This window comes from Fulmarus glacialis, unplaced genomic scaffold, assembly GCF_000690835.1.
Source record: "Fulmarus glacialis isolate BGI_N327 unplaced genomic scaffold, ASM69083v1 scaffold46834, whole genome shotgun sequence".
Classification (NCBI taxonomy): Eukaryota; Metazoa; Chordata; class Aves; order Procellariiformes; family Procellariidae; genus Fulmarus; species Fulmarus glacialis.
Window position 1 is genome coordinate 1 of NW_009209714.1, and position 17838 is coordinate 17838.

General features: G+C 42.2%; 1 protein-coding gene across 1 annotated transcript in view; it reads left to right on the forward strand.

Moving 5' to 3' along the window:
- Window positions 1-338: 338 nt before the first annotated feature.
- Window positions 339-17838, forward strand: part of LOC104076139 (leucine-rich repeat-containing protein 16A-like) — a gene marked incomplete at its 5' end in the record, with an annotated part of 19284 nt that continues 1784 nt past the window's right edge. Inside the window, 4 exons of the mRNA XM_009576903.1 lie at window positions 339-771; window positions 5979-6057; window positions 8879-9112; window positions 11823-11957. Coding sequence (XP_009575198.1) covers window positions 339-771; window positions 5979-6057; window positions 8879-9112; window positions 11823-11957 — 881 coding nt within the window. The remainder of the gene's footprint in view (window positions 772-5978; window positions 6058-8878; window positions 9113-11822; window positions 11958-17838) is intronic.

A 17838-nucleotide genomic window follows, 5' to 3' on the forward strand; every position in this document is an offset into this window, starting at 1 on the left:
CCCCCCCCGTAACCTCGCCACACAAACCCAATACATATGTGCATAGAGAGCTTGGGCAGAGCTGTCTGGCGTTGGAAACAGCTGGGTGCCCAGTGCAGGTGAAACGGCTGCCTCTCCTCATTATACCATGCATAAGGCCAGCACAGGAATTGTCAAGACAGTATGAACAATGTTAATTGTCCAGTTTTTCATTTAGAGACACCAGCTAATGACTGGGCCTAGGGCAGTGTATGGATCATACAAAAGATTGGCTTTGCCCAGGAGAAGTCATTTGGTACTATTTAAGAGAGGGAGGAGGGGAGTGGAGAAGAGTTTAAAATGTCTGTGTCTTTTATTAGGAGACCGTCAACTAAAAGTTCAGACAGCAGTGAGCCCAGTGAAGCAGGTGATGAGAAGAAGAAAAGGGACTCAAGGAAGAGTGGCTTTCTTAACTTAATCAAATCAAGAGGCTCCAAATCTGAACGTCCCCAGACTGTGCTGGTGGCAGAGGAGCCCTCCTCGCCCAAGGTTACTGCAAAAAGTCCAGCTGTGGACACAAGCAAGAAGGAGGTAAAGCCTTCAGAGCAGAACGGTGGTACAGAGCGATCTGAGGAATTAAAGACACCAGACTCGCTGGAGGAAGCGCAGCCCGACGATGCGGCAAAAGCTGAGAGGGGTGACAGCAAAGGAAGCCCACAAGGAGGCCGGAGGTATGGCGTGCAGGTGATGGGCAGTGGACTTCTCGCAGAAATGAAAGCCAAGCAGGAGAAGAGAGCAGCCTCTGCTCAGAAGGTGAAGACAATTTGATTTCTCTTGAGTTGAAAAAATGAACAAGAGCTAGGTGTCTTCAGGGGAGGTGGGTTGGGTCTACAAGGGTTGGTGGCTGGGGCTTGACACATCACCTGCTTTCCACCAGGGATTATGGTGTTCCTACAAGAGATTGCTCTCTGCTGTGGTGGTTGAACACAAGTATGCTGGCCAAGGACTTGGCTGCACATGTAGAGCAGGAGATGCACCCTTAAGCCTGCACTTTCTCTCCTCCTGTGGAGGAGGTGACACCAGCTCTTGCGCTTGATGTCAGGCCATCACAAGCACAGAAGAGGACATGTAATTGTTTGCATGTATTACAGAGTAATTTTGGGGTGACTAGTAAGCACAGCTTGAATGTCTCCACTCTATATGATGTGTGGTTTATTCATGTGTAATGGAAGCATGCTTTACAAAAGGTAAATCTAGGACAGACTTCTTACTGTGTGCCCCCTGCACACCAGTACCTCAGGTGTTTGGCAGAGTTAACTACAGTGGTAACTATCTGTACTCTTCTCTTTTGGAAGGTGATGTAGAAAGATGGAGAGATGTACTGTATTTTAAAGTATATATTCCGTGCAGAGAAGTAAATCTGGCTTCCAGACACTGTTTACAGCTATTCAGCTTATACTTTTCTTGTTGCACTTTTTTATTTTTATGTCCTTTTGTACCACACCAAATTATTTTTATGCCTTTGATTTCTGCATTTCAAATACTAACACTCAAAGAAAATAAACATATGTTAAAAAAAATTAATCTATTCCCAATTATCTGTCTGGATTCCCTTCGCTCTCTCTAGTTTTCTCCTCTGTGAAGTGCTGATGCTGAGCAGGAACCCTGCTTCACTTCGCAAATGTGCGGAGTGGAATATCCTCGTGTTGCTCCAAAGCATTTTGTGCTGACCTGTTTTGCCTGATGCCCATTTCCCATTGAACTTCCCCATTATCATCCCCTGCTTCCTCCCAGCTGCAGTTGGCATGTTCTAAAATTACGAAAGGATCAGCCTTTTTTCACTCCTCTCTTCCTCTTCAACATGCAGGGCATTCAGGTGCTATCCATTCCCCACCATTATCCCCTGTATTTTGGAAAGTGTTACCTTACAACAAGGTACCTTACAACATCTGCAAGCTTTGCTGTGTTTTCCTTCCTTTAACACATTGCAGAATTGTCTTGTTGTGACCAAGCAAGGCACCCAAAGTTCATTTTTACCTTTCTTCATAGTCTTATAGTGCTTGCCATGACGTCTGAACCATTCCTGCAGACGCTGGAGTCTTATAATAAGCAGATTCAAATTAACACAGTAGTCTATGGCTCGTTAAAGGGATCCTCAGCATAAAAATGATTTTCTAAAGAAATTACCAATTCTTACCTTTCTCATTAGTGCTGAGTAGTGCCCATGAATAGTCTCATTGATTTCTAAAACATCAAGTTTTCAAGTAAAATGCCATGTGATTTTAAATAAGTGTGTTATGCTCTGCCTGTAACTTATAAAATACCAAGCTACTCCAGATTATATAAAGTTTTACAACTGCATAAATGCTTGGTGCTCTTCAAGTTCTTAGCACTTGTCATCTAAAGTTAGTCAGATCTGGAATGATGTGACTTGAGGTAGAATATCAGCATGTGTGATTTTTTTTTTAAGCGGGGAGAGTAAAAGTCCTCTTCGGTTGATGAACTTTCATAGCATTGATTGAAAACTTGCATTTCATCTATCAAAAAGAAAAGTTGTTGCCTTTTCACAGTATTCTTTTTTTTCCCACACTTTGCTTTTTTACTGGTTGGAAGGGTTACCCTCCTTCTTTCAGTTTTAATTTTCAAGAAAATAATTTTATTGATCTTATTTTTTTGTTAGATTTTGTAAAAATTTGTATTTATGGAATGCAAAAGTAGGTCTTTTTTATTATTATTTTTATTTAAAGAGCAACAAGGAAACTGAATTGAAATAGGAATCTGTACATGGTAGGGCACTGAGTTATCCATTCTTAATGTTGCCCAGACCACAGAAAATGTAACTGCTTTTCAAAAGAATTTTTCAGATACTTAATCTTAGATCACAATATCAAATAATTTAGGTTTGCACTTTTGTTCATTATATTCATGAAGGTGAAAATCATACAGTATCTTGATGGTTGAGCTACAGAAGACAGCATCCCACTGCTATTACATTGTTTAGGAAGGGTATGACATCAACTTCCCTAAAATCTTCAAATTTGTCAGAATTCCAGTATGATAAAAAATTGTATTTTCCTTTAAGGTACAGATGGCTGCTTATATTCTGAGCTATTTTACATGAAAACAAAGCCAGAAGGAATTTACTATTTCATTCATACCCTACTGCAGTCTTGTTACAGATACAAGTGATGAGCAGGTGCACAGTAGATGGAAAGATGGTAAATGCTTTTTTGTTTTCTTTTGCTTAGAATACAACGTGCAAATTGGCATTAATGGTAAAGACAAGTATTTGCAGATTAGTGTTGCCTCTAGGTGTATATAAAAAGATCTTTTAGCTCCATCTAGTGTTTACAGACTGAATTTTTAAATACCTCGAGACCTATGAGCAGACCAAGATCATTGGTAACCTGTTTATTCACTCTCAATGGCACCCAACTCTGCAGTATTTCCCAACCTTGCATGAATTCCTAATAAAAGTAGAGCCTGGTCATTATTTATCTACATGATAAATTCACCTGCATTTATGTGACATGATTGACAGCTTCTCAGAGTAAATTTTTGCAGCAAGTGTTTAGTGTTGTCTCGGGACCATAAGCAGTTTGTAATGTGTGTACAGTAGGTAGCCAAACATGCTAACATCCTAATTGCATTTTTAAGTACTACACTGATAGATGTCAGCACTGGCATTTTGCCTCTGTACATGGTTATATTTCCCCAGTAGTCCCCTAACGAGGGAGGGAGGAGGGAGTTGTAGCGAAATTAGTTTTCATATTGTCATACAGCTCTTAAGTCATTTACTGTAGCTAAGTGTTATGCATATATCTTTAATATTTACGTAGGAAAATGAGTATTTCAGTGAAAGTTCATGAGAATTCACATTCCATGAAGAAATTGTTGGTAAATTCAGTTCTCAAAAGTTTTTTTTTTTCCCAAGGTATGGAAGAAAAATCCAGTAAGTGAAGAGTGGTATTACCTTCAAAAATATATAGCCAAGACAGTCTTACAAAGACTGTAGGAGGTGGAGAGGTGAGAATTTAGCCAAAATATCAATGACAGTCAAGAAATGGGAATAAAAACTGAGTTTTCACCCAGTGGTACAAAGCATAATGTTCCTGCTAGCTTTGGAGGGGACTTTGTTTTCTATGTATGGGCACCCTAGCTTACCATTCTGGCCCTACAAGTCATGGCATTTCTAGAGCGCTTCTGACCAGAAGACTTCGTTGTTTGGCTTACACGTGGTTTTTAACATACAGATGATTTTATACTTAAAACCTGTGGAAATATAATCCCTTAGAGTGGATAGTTATATCTGTATTGGGGTAGTTTTACAGTACAGGAAGTTTAATGATGATTCTAATAGCATCCTCCTTAATGGGGTGTGCTATTTTAAGTGCACACCTGTACTTAGTGGGGAGGTCGGGAGGTAGCATTACCCTGCCAGGTCTTATACAAGAATGGCAGGCACTCCGCATCTCCATCCTTTTCTTTGTTGTATTGAAGAGAGGCTTTGTTTTAGGGGCTGTGAGATTACATGAGCAAAATGGGGGTATCAGTAAATCTGTAAGGCCCACCACAGTTTTCTGCATTGCTCCCGAAAATCTGCTTCTCTTGAAAAGCCTGTGTTGAGTTACTACCACAGGGGAAAGACAACGTGGCCAGCATGGATATTTAGAGACCATTCCTTTATGTTTATATTTAAAATACTATTTTCACTCCAAATCCTCAGTTTTTCTATAATTAGTATATGCTCCTGCTACTTGCAACCATTCTCTTCCTTCCTACATTTCCTGTTGTTCCAATTTTTATCTACGTGCTATACCTAGCAGTCTTTCAGCTTGTAAGCTCCAAAGGGCAGTGATCGTGTTTGACGTACACTGCACAGCACGTGGTGGAGGTTTCTGAATGCTATGGGACAGTCAGATCCCAGCACAAGTCATGCAGAGTTGGTGTTGGAGGAGTAGTAGCAGTGTCCTGAACATGTCAACGTGACTTATGCGTGGGTATATAACCAAATGAAACGGTCATCAGCACAAATCATTTGCCTTAAGTTACTTGCCTGCAAAAGTCTATTCCCGCTTTTTCAGTTTCAAAAAAAATCTCACTTTTTTGCCTAGTCTTATCTTTCTAAGGCTTTCTGTCATAGTATATCCTGCACTTATTTCTATGCACTTTTTGTATTCTTCTGTTTATCCCTCCGCTTAAGCTTTGGTAGCAGGTAAGACAGTAAAAGGAGGCTTTTTTTTTTACAAGCACATCAGCTGTGTATCTAAACTTCTCGTGGTGAATACACAAGTTTCAAGCTCACTTAGGCTAGAGCTATGATATGGCAAAAGTCTTTCCACCTTTTCTTTTGAGGCCAGGTTGTTAGGAAAGCTATTCTTGAGAATAAAAGACTTGGTAAAATATCAGCACTTAAACAAGAGGCCCCCTTTCTTTAGAGGTGCTGAACATCCAGCAGCCCTTGTGATGGGTAGCTTTAAACACCTTTCAAGAAGTAAGGTCTATTTGTTTTCAAAGAAATCCTGTAAATATGTGGGTACTGCTGCTTCTGTAGTTGTAAGTTTATTTAAAATAAAAAATTATTCTTGTATGTGGAAAAGCATATGATCCATTCAGCAGTCTTATATTCAAAATCTAGATCTTCAGAAAAAGACTTCTTATTTTAAACCTCAACAAGGAATTTTTAAATAGGGAGCTATCTTTGGAGAAAAGACTGTTTCTAACTAGCACCTTTAGTTTCAACTCCTGTACATTAGAAGACTTTTTGCTTAGGAGACAGGGTGTCATTGCAGCTTTGCTAGACGTGTGGCAGTATTAGTTATCAAATCAGTGCCATTTTCTTCCTACTTAGATCTCCAAGACCTGAAAGAGAAACAAGGAGAGAGAATCTACCATTTATTACTATCACTGCTTTCTCTGCCTTATGGCTTCCAAATTAGAGCTTTTTTTTGAACAGAACCACTGGGTTGTATTAATTACAGGTAGTATTACTAATATGAGAGCTTTTCTCACTCTTTCAGAAACTTGGGAATGACACAACTCCCAGAGAGTCTTTTGACATGGCGATGAGCTCAGAACGACTGGATGGAAGTGGTACAGGTACATTTTGGTTTTCCTGGTATAAACTCTTTCTAGAAAATGCAAAATACCTAACCTCAAAATCTCACTTCCCTCTCCAGATTGTGTGCCCACAGTTGCTTAAGCAAAATATGAGCGTATGCCTATGTGGAAAGGATTAGAAACAAAGCTCACTTTTTGTATTGTGTTTGACAACAAACACTTTTCATGAGGTCAGCTCTAGGGCTGAGTAGACGGCTCAGCTTTTACTCTTGTGCTCCATGTCGCACAGGAGGGAAAGTACTCGGTGCATGTGCCTGGGGCGCCTTCGAAAGGGTGCTGACTTGTAATGGGATGAGCAAAGCTGAAGCTGAACACAGTAACCAGCAAAAATGTCTGCGCACGAAGAAGTGAAACTCCTGAATACACCTGATGACCTAAATATGACCAATTTGCAAGGTTTATAGTAGTCAATGCAGGTACCAGCTTGAGTAGTCCTGGCTTTCAGCTGTTACAATAGACATCTCATAGGCAATGGCAGCTGGCTCTTCCCAGGATTTACCTGGCTTGACCGAAGCCAGGGCTGTCTGCAAAGCTGTGGTGCCCCTGGACACTGCACACATGCACAAAATGACTCTCCATCATGTACAAAGTGGAGTCCAGCCTTGCAGTGCTTACAGCACCGATTCCCTCTGCACCTTGTCAAGCTGTAGTTCTGGGCCCTGACGTGGCAGTGCCTACAATGCAGCCATCTCAGGACAAGACGAAATTCTGGTCTCTGTGCATGCTTTTGGGACTGGCCAGTGAAGTGTTCAAAAGGGATTCAGCTCTGGTGGTTTGTGCATGCCACATTCACTGGACTGAAAGGAGTGGGCTGAACTAGGAAATCCACGTCTGATTTGTCAACAGCAGTGGTAGGTATCCTGCACGGTACATAGGGTTGCCAAAACATACAGAAGCAAGGCTGATAAAACGGGCTGAAATCAAAATCCAAATGTGGCCTTCTTGGTTGAGCATTTCAGAAATCAATTTTGAAGTTTTATACCTTTCTAAAGCTAGTTCTAAAAGACAGCATATTCAGAGCATGCTGAACTCTATAAATCAAAGCTTTTAAAGCCTGCTTATTTTTTGAGGAGAACCTTGTGTACTATATACATCTCCAGATATCATCAAACTGAAGTCAGAGGAGCAAGAATAGTCTGTGTTTGGGGCATTAGAGTAGCTGGGAGTGTCTGACCCCAATTTTTCTCTGGTCCTTGTCTCTGTATATGACACATTTCACCCCCACCTCACTGCACTGTGCATGCCCCTTCCTTTTGGCCTCCAGCTGTCGGTTCTTTCTTTACCACTCTTGCTTGAGAGCTTCCCAAGGCTGCTCTTCGCTGTTGTGACTACAGTTTGTCTTTGTTTCAGGTTAATTTATTTTAACTTACTGGTTCTAATAATATTAGCAGTCCTGAGGTTAGGAAGGCAAGAAAGAGAGTTCATGGAAAATTGCTGGATATTGCTACAGGAAAACTATAGATAGTGATGCAGAAGGAGAATAAGGATTTTTTTATTCCTTGCTTCACATCTGGATGTTGCCTGCTTTTTTGTATGCACACACACAGGTGAAGAAGATGTCCTGCTGTTTCGCTTGCAGCATGCAAATCTATTGCATGCATGCAGACACAAACTCTCCGTGTCACGCACTCACACAAATATGTATGCGCCACACAACTCTATGGTTTGCCAGAGTTTAACTCCAGCTGGGCTGAAAAACAGCTACATAAGCTGGAAAAACGTATTGGAGATTGGCTTGCAACAAACTATATCAACATTCCCCTCCCTCCCACTGCCATTGAAATGTCTGTGCTCAGCACTTTCATAACAAGTAGGATTTCTGAATGGGAATAGCAGGTAGGTAGGTCAAATCAGCATCTGTGAGCACATACTTGGCTTTGCCAAGTACCAAGGCTACCAGTCTGCATTTCAGTTAGTCTGTAATTCTCTTCTGAGAATAAAGATGTCACAATTGTTGAAAGTCCCAAGCTAATGTACAAGTTCCAAGATTATCATTATACCTGCTACATACAAGCCTTCAACCTTCTGAAAGCTGCAGAGTAGGAAAGTAGGGCAGGCGTTTTGCTTGTTTGCAACCTTGAGTCCAGCAGGCTTTCCACCAACTTGCACAGCTAGATAGGACGGATTTATTGCTTGGAAGTCAGTGTAGCTTTATCTGTAAATACCTTGGTCTTTGTTTGGAATAAATAATATGTTGGTAAACTTGCTAATATGTGGAAACCGTAATCTATATACAGCGTTATTAGATAAATCAAAATATTATGTAAAGAATACTTTGATCTTGGCTAAGTTTCAAAATCTCCTCTAGAGCTTGCTAAAAGCAACAAATAACAAGATGTAGCCTGCTGATCACACGTTTGGGATTTATTTTCTGGGCCAGGATTTCTCTGTTGATCTTGGATACCCAACCTTTTGTCTGTAGAGGCACAAAACAGCCAAAGGCTGCCTTTTCCTCAGATCCATCGCTGCTTTCTCAGCAGGTAGGTTGTACCATCTGCTCCCAGAAATATGAAGGAAGAATAAGGTCCAGCCAGCCATCACCCCAAATATATTAAAAAGGGGGAGATGCCATCACCTCTGCAGCAATTGAATTATGAAGCTTAGCACGTGTAAGAATTAGCAGTTTTAAATGCTTTTCTTGCAGTAATTTTGAATGAAATGTTAGGGGTCCTCTTGCACACTCAAACAGCAGTGCAGCAGTGATATGTGAGCTAATGATGGTATTTTCTACACAAGCATATCTGTGCACAGAGCCTTCTGTGTGGCAGGAAACTTTATTTTATGTGTCTATTTATTTTAGTGCCTAAACTCCAGCAGACCCTTCCAGAGAGTCGGTTTGCCTCAAATAAAGGTGACTCCATCTCAGCATCATCAGAAAAAAATTCAAAAGCTGAACCAAAGGCAGAAGCTGGTGCGAAGGCAAGAAGTTCTTCCAATACACCAACCAGCCCAAAACCCCCACTGCAGTCAACAAAGCCCAGCCTAGCAGGACGACCCACGGTGCCACAGAAACCACGCTCTGCCTCTCGTACCGGTGAGGAGCTCTTCTGGGAGTTCGTTATCCCCAGCTGGGTACTTCTGAGTAGTATTTGTGTGGGCTATGGAGGAGACAACCATGGCCACATCCTGAACAGAAGTTAAGTGTAGAGGGACAGGTTCTTCAGTCGCTTGCTCTTGACTTGCATCCTTCTTTTCCACCTCCCTCTGCCCTAATTCAAATAAACTTATTAAAATGGTTTAATCTGTGATCCGCAATAGTAAAGCCTGAGAAGCAATAGCAGCAGCGGTAAAGCTGTTTTGAGTTAGCCTGCTTTCACGGAAGAGGTGAGCATAAAAAGCTACTTCAGCATCAAAGCCCTGTTGTAGTAGTACTGACAAAAATAGCTGTATTTTCTCTAAACACCTGGCTCTAAATACTAAAGTCCTTAGGGTTTTCTGGCAGGCTGCTCTTAGCCTCTCAAGCAAATGCCTGTTATTCTTAATAACTTGCACAAACCAACTGTCTCTCACTCTCTTTTTCTTTGTTTTGCCCTTGTTTCTTTCCTTATTGCTTTTGACTGGAAATAATTGTAACTGTGCTTTTATAACCCTGCAAGAGTGCCAGTTGAATGACTATTAATTTCTGCTCTGTCCTAACCTCCTGCCCAGATATTATCTCAAGGTTTCCAATAGCGGGAAATATTTCAGCAGATCTCCCGCACATTTTTCTGTCTGCTATTTAATAGGCCAATGTCACAACCCCCTCTTCCCAAAGTACAGCCACTGCAGTTGGGGGGAATTAAATGCTAGTTACTGACTCCCCCAGTAGCTATGGCAAATACAGCTTATTAATTGCTAATGACTGAAAAATGTGAGCATAGCCATCTGTAAGAGCTTGCAGACCTCTAGGCTTTTCCCGTACTCACTGTTGATCTTAGAAAGATGTCATTTCTGGTGAGGACGAGGGGGCAGAGGGATATCACAGCCACCTCCTTGATGAGTAACCTGAGCATTACTTAGTCTCTGCACTCCAGTGGGTAGAATATTGTTCAAATACAGAATCACCTTCAGGTTTTAGATGGCTTTAAATTTATTTTATTGACCATTTTAGAAATGGTCATAAAAGTGAGAAGTGTCAGGTAAGATGATCACGAAAATGAATACAATAGGAAAGCATGGCTTATTTCGTGATACTTAATCTGTAAAATAGGCAGTGTGTTATCTCAAAATCTTAGGTATCAGAAAGACCTGAGCTATCTGTTTCTGCCAGCTCCTATTTCCTGCGGAGAGAGCATACTGTGGGTTTAACACAGAGAGTAATTAATATTTACTCATAATAGGCCAGCTCCTCAGGTGGCAGTAAAAGCAGCACCATCTCTGTTGCAGTCTAACTAAGCTAAGCACGCCCGAGCGATGTGATGAAGAAGCCAAGCAATAATCTATTTATGCTTTTGCTCCCGCCGTTGTTTCCAGCGGTGTGGCCAAACTAATGGTAGCAAATTTTTGCTAAGTAATCTGAGGGCAAAGGAACACAGCTCAGATGTCCACAAATTATCAAAGACTGAAAGTGGTTCCTCAATAAAGCACATAACAGCTTTAGTTCAGAAAATACATATCTCTGTTTGCCAAGCATTGTGCTCATCCGTATGTTGATACTGAGCTTCCCAAAGCAACTGGCCTCACAGGCGCATCGAAAGCGTGGAGAAAGTCCAAGAATTGGTGTATCTGTTCAGATCGAGTTGCATTTGGAAGGTCATCACTTTCCTGTGCTGAAAGTAAAAAGCTTGACTCCTTTGTGGTGGCTCCTCAACAGTGAGATAAATTCCTATTAATTTCCAGTATGCAACTGAATTAACTCATTGTACAAATATGCAATACAGGTGATACTCTGAGTTCTTCTTTCCTTCTATCAATACTAATGTATCTTCCTAGTTCCTCTGTTGTGTACATATACCACTGTTTACTCCTTGGGAAGCAAGCGTACAAGCAGTTTAAGTAATCCATTGCAGCTAGCGGTACTTCCCTACTGTCCAAAGGCTGTCTAGTGTAAGACTGAAAAGGTCTTCCTGTAAGGACTGTAAAGATGGTAGTCAACTTGCCATACATAACACATATCCAGCCTTTTAGAGAAACAAGATATCCAGATGGTTTAAACTATGGATTTGAATTTAAGTTCCAGATTTCCTCACAGTCTAGAAGACAAAGTATTTTTTCTATTTAGAAGATCTTTGCAGATGCTATCATGTTATGTACTGGCAATTTATTCGTGGAAGTGCAGAGTTCTGTAGGCTATTTATGAAATTTGTTTCCCTGGTTCACTTTTATGCCTTATAACTGTGAAACAGGACATCTAAATTGATCAGTTCATTATGTTTCAGGACAATAAAAATATAAATAGAACAAATATTTCCAGAAATCCATCCAAAATAATTTTCAGCTGTTCTTTACAAATTGCATACTTATGTCTTGCAGGAAATTTCAGTTGGTCCCATCAGATTTCTATTTGTGCTACAATAGCAGTACACATTAAAAATGCTGAAATTTACATCTTTGCTTTGTCTATTAAAATTCTTTCACCTGAACTGAGGGCCATCATGCGTTCTCTTGACATAATGTAAATTTCTGAATCCTTCTTTTTCTGACACAGATTCTAGCTGTTTCTTGTTTGTATATTGTGTTGAGGTTTGGCTGATCATAACAGCACCATTTCTGTGAGCTACAGCGCAAATATAACTTCTCACGCTTTTGTTCATGGTACTCCACAGAGGATGCTCCGGAGTCTCCCTCCGGCCCCAGTTCCCCAAAAGTTGCCCTTCTTCCACCTGTGCTGAAGAAAGTTCCTTCTGATAAAGAAAAGGATGGTCAGAGCAGCCCCTCAGTCAGATCATTTCCTCAAGAAGGTAGGAGTGTTGATATAACTGTTGTTTCAGCGTGCTTGTCTTCTACTAGAATTCGATGTGTCATTGTCCCCTGATTTGTTTTCACTTGGAAGGGAAGAGGGTTATTCATTTTGAAGAAAAAAGAGCAAGAAAAGTACGTCTGGTCACTTATTCCTCATGTCCTCCACCCACGGGTTGGTACTCTATATTTTCTTCCTTTGATCAAACCAAGTGAAGGACGAATCCCTTGGTATTAATAATGTAACTGAACAATTAAGGGACTCGTGTATATTATGGTTTAGTTTGGTCTGAATTGAGATGCTTACTGGTATTGGTCACACACAATAACGTTAAATGCAGCTCTGTGGTTCAGCACGTTTCCAGGGGAGCGACCACAACTTTGTTCCTTGCAGCCAGCCTGTTGCTCTCTTTGTGCTCCTCCTTTCTGTGGGATCGCTGCATGTGACTGAGTTCATCTCCTCCTCAGGCAATGAGTCTGTGTGCCAGGGCCAGGCTTGGTACATTTTACGCACAACAGTAGGCTGCTCCCCTGTCTTTGCTGCTTTTTGAGTGTGCGCTGGATTTCTACTTTTGCTGATGCATTTCCTGGCCCACAGTTGGCTCTTAGAATAGCTAAGGCTTCCTCTGATAGCATAGGATACATGGAGAAGTAGTCACAGGAGCGTTGCTCAGCATGGTGTTAGCTGGCACAAATGACAACATTTGAAATCTGGGGGTGAGACGTCTTCCTTCCTAGGACTCTTCTCAAGACAGACATCCAAGGTGATTCCCATCACTTAAGCTGTGAGACAAAGGGGTGCCCTTTCACACGGCAGTTTTTCATAGTGTAGGATGGGGGCAGACAAGTCAAGGCAGATACGTAACACTGGGTTGTGAAGACTGAGCAGTTGTGCTGCCTGCAGAGCCCACCGTTACCCTCTAGAGAGAGGAGAGGCAAAACCATCCCCAAAGCAGGATGGTGTAGAGGTGTATTTTGAGAAGCTTCTCCCTTTCTCTCCTAAAACTACCATTTCCTTTATGAAACAAACTTGCCTCACAGTCTGGGTGTTGCTCTGCTTGGAAAATTGTTGCTGTGGTGGCTGCATGTCAGCACATGTAGGGTATTTGTCTATAGGTTTTGACTCTCGCTTCAGCTACCTTTATGATGCCATTGGGCTGCTCTTGTGCCATAAAGGTAGCCCAGCACAACTACTACAATCTCACTAAATTATGTAGAGCTAGCAGGACACGGCACACCCAAGGACCTCTCCTGGAAAGGGCTGAGGGTTCAGAAGGTTCATGTTGCCAAAAGCTGCCACAGGCTGTGGCTCAGGGTCCGGAAAAGACAGCAGGGTGTCTGAAGTGCCTCCCTGAAGTGGCTGTGGCATTATGAGGGCTGCGAAGCAGAATAGAGTCTGTTTATTCTCCTGCCTTTAGTCCCATCAGAGCCTGTGTTGAGACAGGTGAACTGGGCTACGGCTTAGGGATCAGACTCGCTACACTAGTGCCATCATGTTGAGAATGGAGCTTAGGGATCAGACTTGCTACACTAGTGCCATCATGTTGAGAATGGTTGCAGCCAAAGGCTCTTGCCACGACAGACTCTCAGCTGCTGTCTGATAACTGCATATGCTAGAGTCCTTGCTTTCTCACCAGCTTTTCACCAGACTGCGAGAGAGAACTTGTTACTACATAACTAGAGAAGCACAGTATAATGGGACTTGTTGCACGTATATTTTAACTTGAGGTTAACCTCACCATTTCTGTGCTATGTGCCTTCTCGATCTCCCTGTCATGAGAGGGGACATATTGGAGAAGCAGGGAATGTGGGATTGTAACTACAATCCTTTTGTGTTACAGCAATCTCTAACACAGCAGAGATTTGACAAGGTTTTGCATTTTGGGGGCGAAGAAGGGCAACTCTCCCTCACATGACAAGAGGGACAATCACTTTATTTTTAAAATGTGTTTACTGCTTGCAAGTCCTTACACAAAAGGGGTCAGATACTGTGCTTTCCCCACTCCTTGCTACCTGAGACCTCCACAAACAACTTGGCCAAACACAGGGTTTTCTAGTTGCTGCTACATTGCACTGTATGAATTTTAACATAATAGTTTAGAATGGCTAAAATTGTGTTTCCAGATCCTTATGGAACTGCTATGCTTTGCATAAAATTGTTAAAAACTGTTTCTTTTATTTTTTATTCTTTTTCAGGTTTTCCTTTCTATTTGTTACTGTTCTACTTCCTCATTCAGTCATTCCTCTGTCCTTCCTTTCTGCTGCCTTTCAGGCTAGCATGCTCAATTTGTTTCTGCAACTGGTAAATCACTGCAAATCTGCCTAAGTTAGTAAACAAAATTATATCTCCTGCGAAAGAAAGCTGCAAATTAGATGATACTTGATAATAAAATTGCTTTACATTAATGAGTTTAACTGTACTATGTGGGACAATCTCAAAATACACCTCTTTACCTGTAAGATCGGGCTACAGTTACCAACATACGCAAATATCTGGACTAAATTTAATCAAGCATCTGGCATATTGACTACTACTCTCTGAACAGTTGATTAAATGGGATGGATAATTATTTATATTACCTTCTGTATGGGGCCTACAGAACAGCTTAGGGGTATAAATGAATCCTTTTCCCTGCTAGAGCAAACAGGAGATTGTCAAAAAAGAGATACAGCTCATGAATGTGCCAAGCCATCTGGCAGCATGAAAACCACTTCGGGGCAGTATTCTACCAGTGCAGAAGAGGAAGCTAATGTGCTTGGGCAGAAGAAGGCACAGCCAACTTCTGGTTAGAAGTTTTCATTTTTCATCGACACGGTGCTTCATAACTGGCGCTAACAATCGTTAAGAAACTGTAATAGCAAAGAAGCCACAAAAGGGTGTGGGTTTGTCATTGGATTATGAGAAAGGTAAAAATCTCATGGGATGCTAATCATCTTTCTGTCCCCATGGGAACTACACAGCGTGAAAAAATTTCCAGATAAGAAACGTGTGTGCATTTTTCCTTTGTGGCAACACCAGTGACCAGTATCATATAGCACCTGCAGCCCTTCTGCAGAAGAGGGCTCGTTACAAAACGTGATTGCTCATTGCAGTGATGCTGGCATGCTGCCATGTAAGTACGCTGCAGGTAGACTATCCACTGCTTTGTGTGCTTACATACCTTTCCTTTTTAAGATGCGTGCACTGAAGTATTTCAGCGTGAATATTGTTAGTGCCAGTTTCAGCACCTCACTCACAAAACCATTTGAGAACTGAGTAAATCAGCTTATTTTGACATAGTACTTTGCTTTTCAGCTGCATAAACAAACAAAAAAACACCAAAAGAACCCAAACCCAGCATTGTGCTGCATGCTTAAGCCGTGCTTCCTGAAGAGCAGCTTTGACTTATAGTGAACTCATTCAGTAGGCTATAAAAAGGTTTGGTTGATCTATGTGTTTTTAAAATATAAAAGCTCCCATTCTCAAATGGTACGTGTTTACATGCTTCTCTTTACTTCTTAACTGGTTTGTTTGAACAATGATTCAAAATTACTTTTTTTCTGAAGTATTTTAATGAGGTATTTGAACATCTCATGCAATTACATTTACCCACAGTTTTTCTATTTATAAGACATCATGTATCCCTTTTGTAACATCCTCAGCCCAAAATGTATAAACTGATTTCCTTTTCATATTGTAGAATCAAACTTAGTCCACCCAAACTTGGAATCTCTCCTCCCCATCGTAATCAAATTATTGTATTTTAGTTTGTTCTAAGAAATCTCTCTGATAAAGTAAGTTTCAAAAGCTGAGATGCTGCCACAGGTCTACGCAAGTCACCTGTGTATGGTTTCATCGGGGCAAGGGTAAGCTCTTGTGGCAGAAGCCTGCTTGCAATATGTGGACTTAAATGCCTGATAGATTTCTCAGGTCAGGTATTTTTGGGGCAAACTACCTGTCTTGATTTATCAGGCCATAAACTAAACTGGCTGCTGCAGGATGTGTTCTGGGGTTTGTCTGAAGAGTGAATGGGGGCTCTAACAAAGGCCATGTGATTAGCAGGAGGTACAAGTATCAAGAATGACTCAAAAATTTCCAGGCACCTATTTCTTTGAAAAGCAGTGGTGTTTGTGAGGTGGAAATGCCTGAATTTTTTTTACAGAATTTAGGTATCTTAATCCTCTCCAATTCCATTAAATAGCTTTAAAAATCTTTCTCAAAATCCTTTCCTCTTCTTTCCCAACTTGCAAAGCTGGGATAAGTATGCAGCGAGTGTGTAGCTGCTGGTCCTCATTTCCTCCCATATTTTGGCTAGCACAAATAAGGAAACAGGTATTTTGGACTCAAGAGAACCATTTGGGTTGCAAATGTGCCGTGTGTGCGGAGGTAGGTCTCCACAAGACATGTGCTGGATGCGTCCATTCTGCTTTCGTCACGGCAGAGATCCAGAACTGGACAATGTCTGTGCCAAACGAAAATGGGCCAGAGCTTTTTGTCCCCTGTTTCATGGTCTGTGGGCACACACCAGCGCTGCCTGGGGAGTTGTGCTATATCCCCAGGGATACGGGGAGCATCCCTGCTGAGGCTGCCCCAGCAGCTTGGCAGCATCGGCTCCCTCAGGATTCCTCTCTGCATTTTCCACATTCCTGGCAGACCCTAAGATAGCCTGGCACAACTTGAAAGGGCCGCGGAGATTGCCAGCAACAGCCTGCTGCTTGTCTGCCGCTGCTGTGGCTGGAGCTGCACCCTGGTGACAGGGCAGGCCGTCCCTTGCGGCGGTGAGGCTCTAGGTGAGCAGTATGCAGGGAAGGAGAGGTGGTGCTTCACGGCCACTGCGGCTGCTGGTGCCTTGTTAAGAGAGGCGTGCACAAATGTGAACAGCCACAAGGATCAGTGCGAACCAAAGCCGGGCATCCTCACCTGAAATGGTGGAGCAAAGAAGGTCTCGTAACTGTAACATTTAATTTTGTGGGGGTGAAGTGAGATGACTTGCAACGAAGTCACATTTAAGGACCACTGTGTGTTTAAAGGTTCATTTTAATTGGAAGCATGAGATTTCTAAAGCTATCAATCCTTGCATAACATCACCCCCATTGATGTGTATAATAACTGTCTTGTTACCATAGCAACTGTAGACCACTGATTAGATCAGAAATCTTAATAAGGTTTTACAACCTTCTTTCCAATTTATTTCAAAGCTTATAGGTTTGGGGAAAACCCTGGCCTTACCGAGATTTTAGAGTGCTGGGCAAACAAAATGGGTACTGTTTGCATTTAGATCATGGGAAGTGGGTACGTCCGCCTGCGTTCTCCACTGCCGAGCACAGCAAGGTGCCGAGCTTTCAGCTGGAAGAGGTGCAGGTTGGGCTCAGAGCCCGGGGTGTCCCCCCCCATCAGGGAACAGGGAGGGCCTCGGGACCTGGCAGTGCTGGTGGGGCAGTTCAGGTAACTTGGATGCCAAGGTGAATGTTTGTTCTGATTAAGGCTGCTGAGTCAAAAGGGAGAATATAGATGTGTCCCGCTAGGGAGACAGGCCTGCCTGGGACGTGCGCCGCTGGTCTGAGGGGTGCCCGGCGAGGATGTCCGCCTGAGCAGTCAGGAACGCATCGTCTGAGATCCAGCCCAGCTGGAAAAAAGAATGCTGTTCTGGTTAGAAGTGGTGTGATGAGAAGAAAGTCTCCGGGCCGTTTCTTACTGTAATGTTTATCTGTGTCACAGTGAAGTACTGAGTTTCGTATTTCAAGTTTGCCTGCTTGCTAACCAACAGTGGAATAAAGTTTACTCAAGCTCTCCCGCTTCTGGGGGTGCTGGTTGACAGCCGGCTGAACATGAGCCGGCAGCGTGCCCAGTGGCCAAGAAGGCCAACGGCATCCTGGCCTGTCTGAGAAATAATGTGGCCAGCA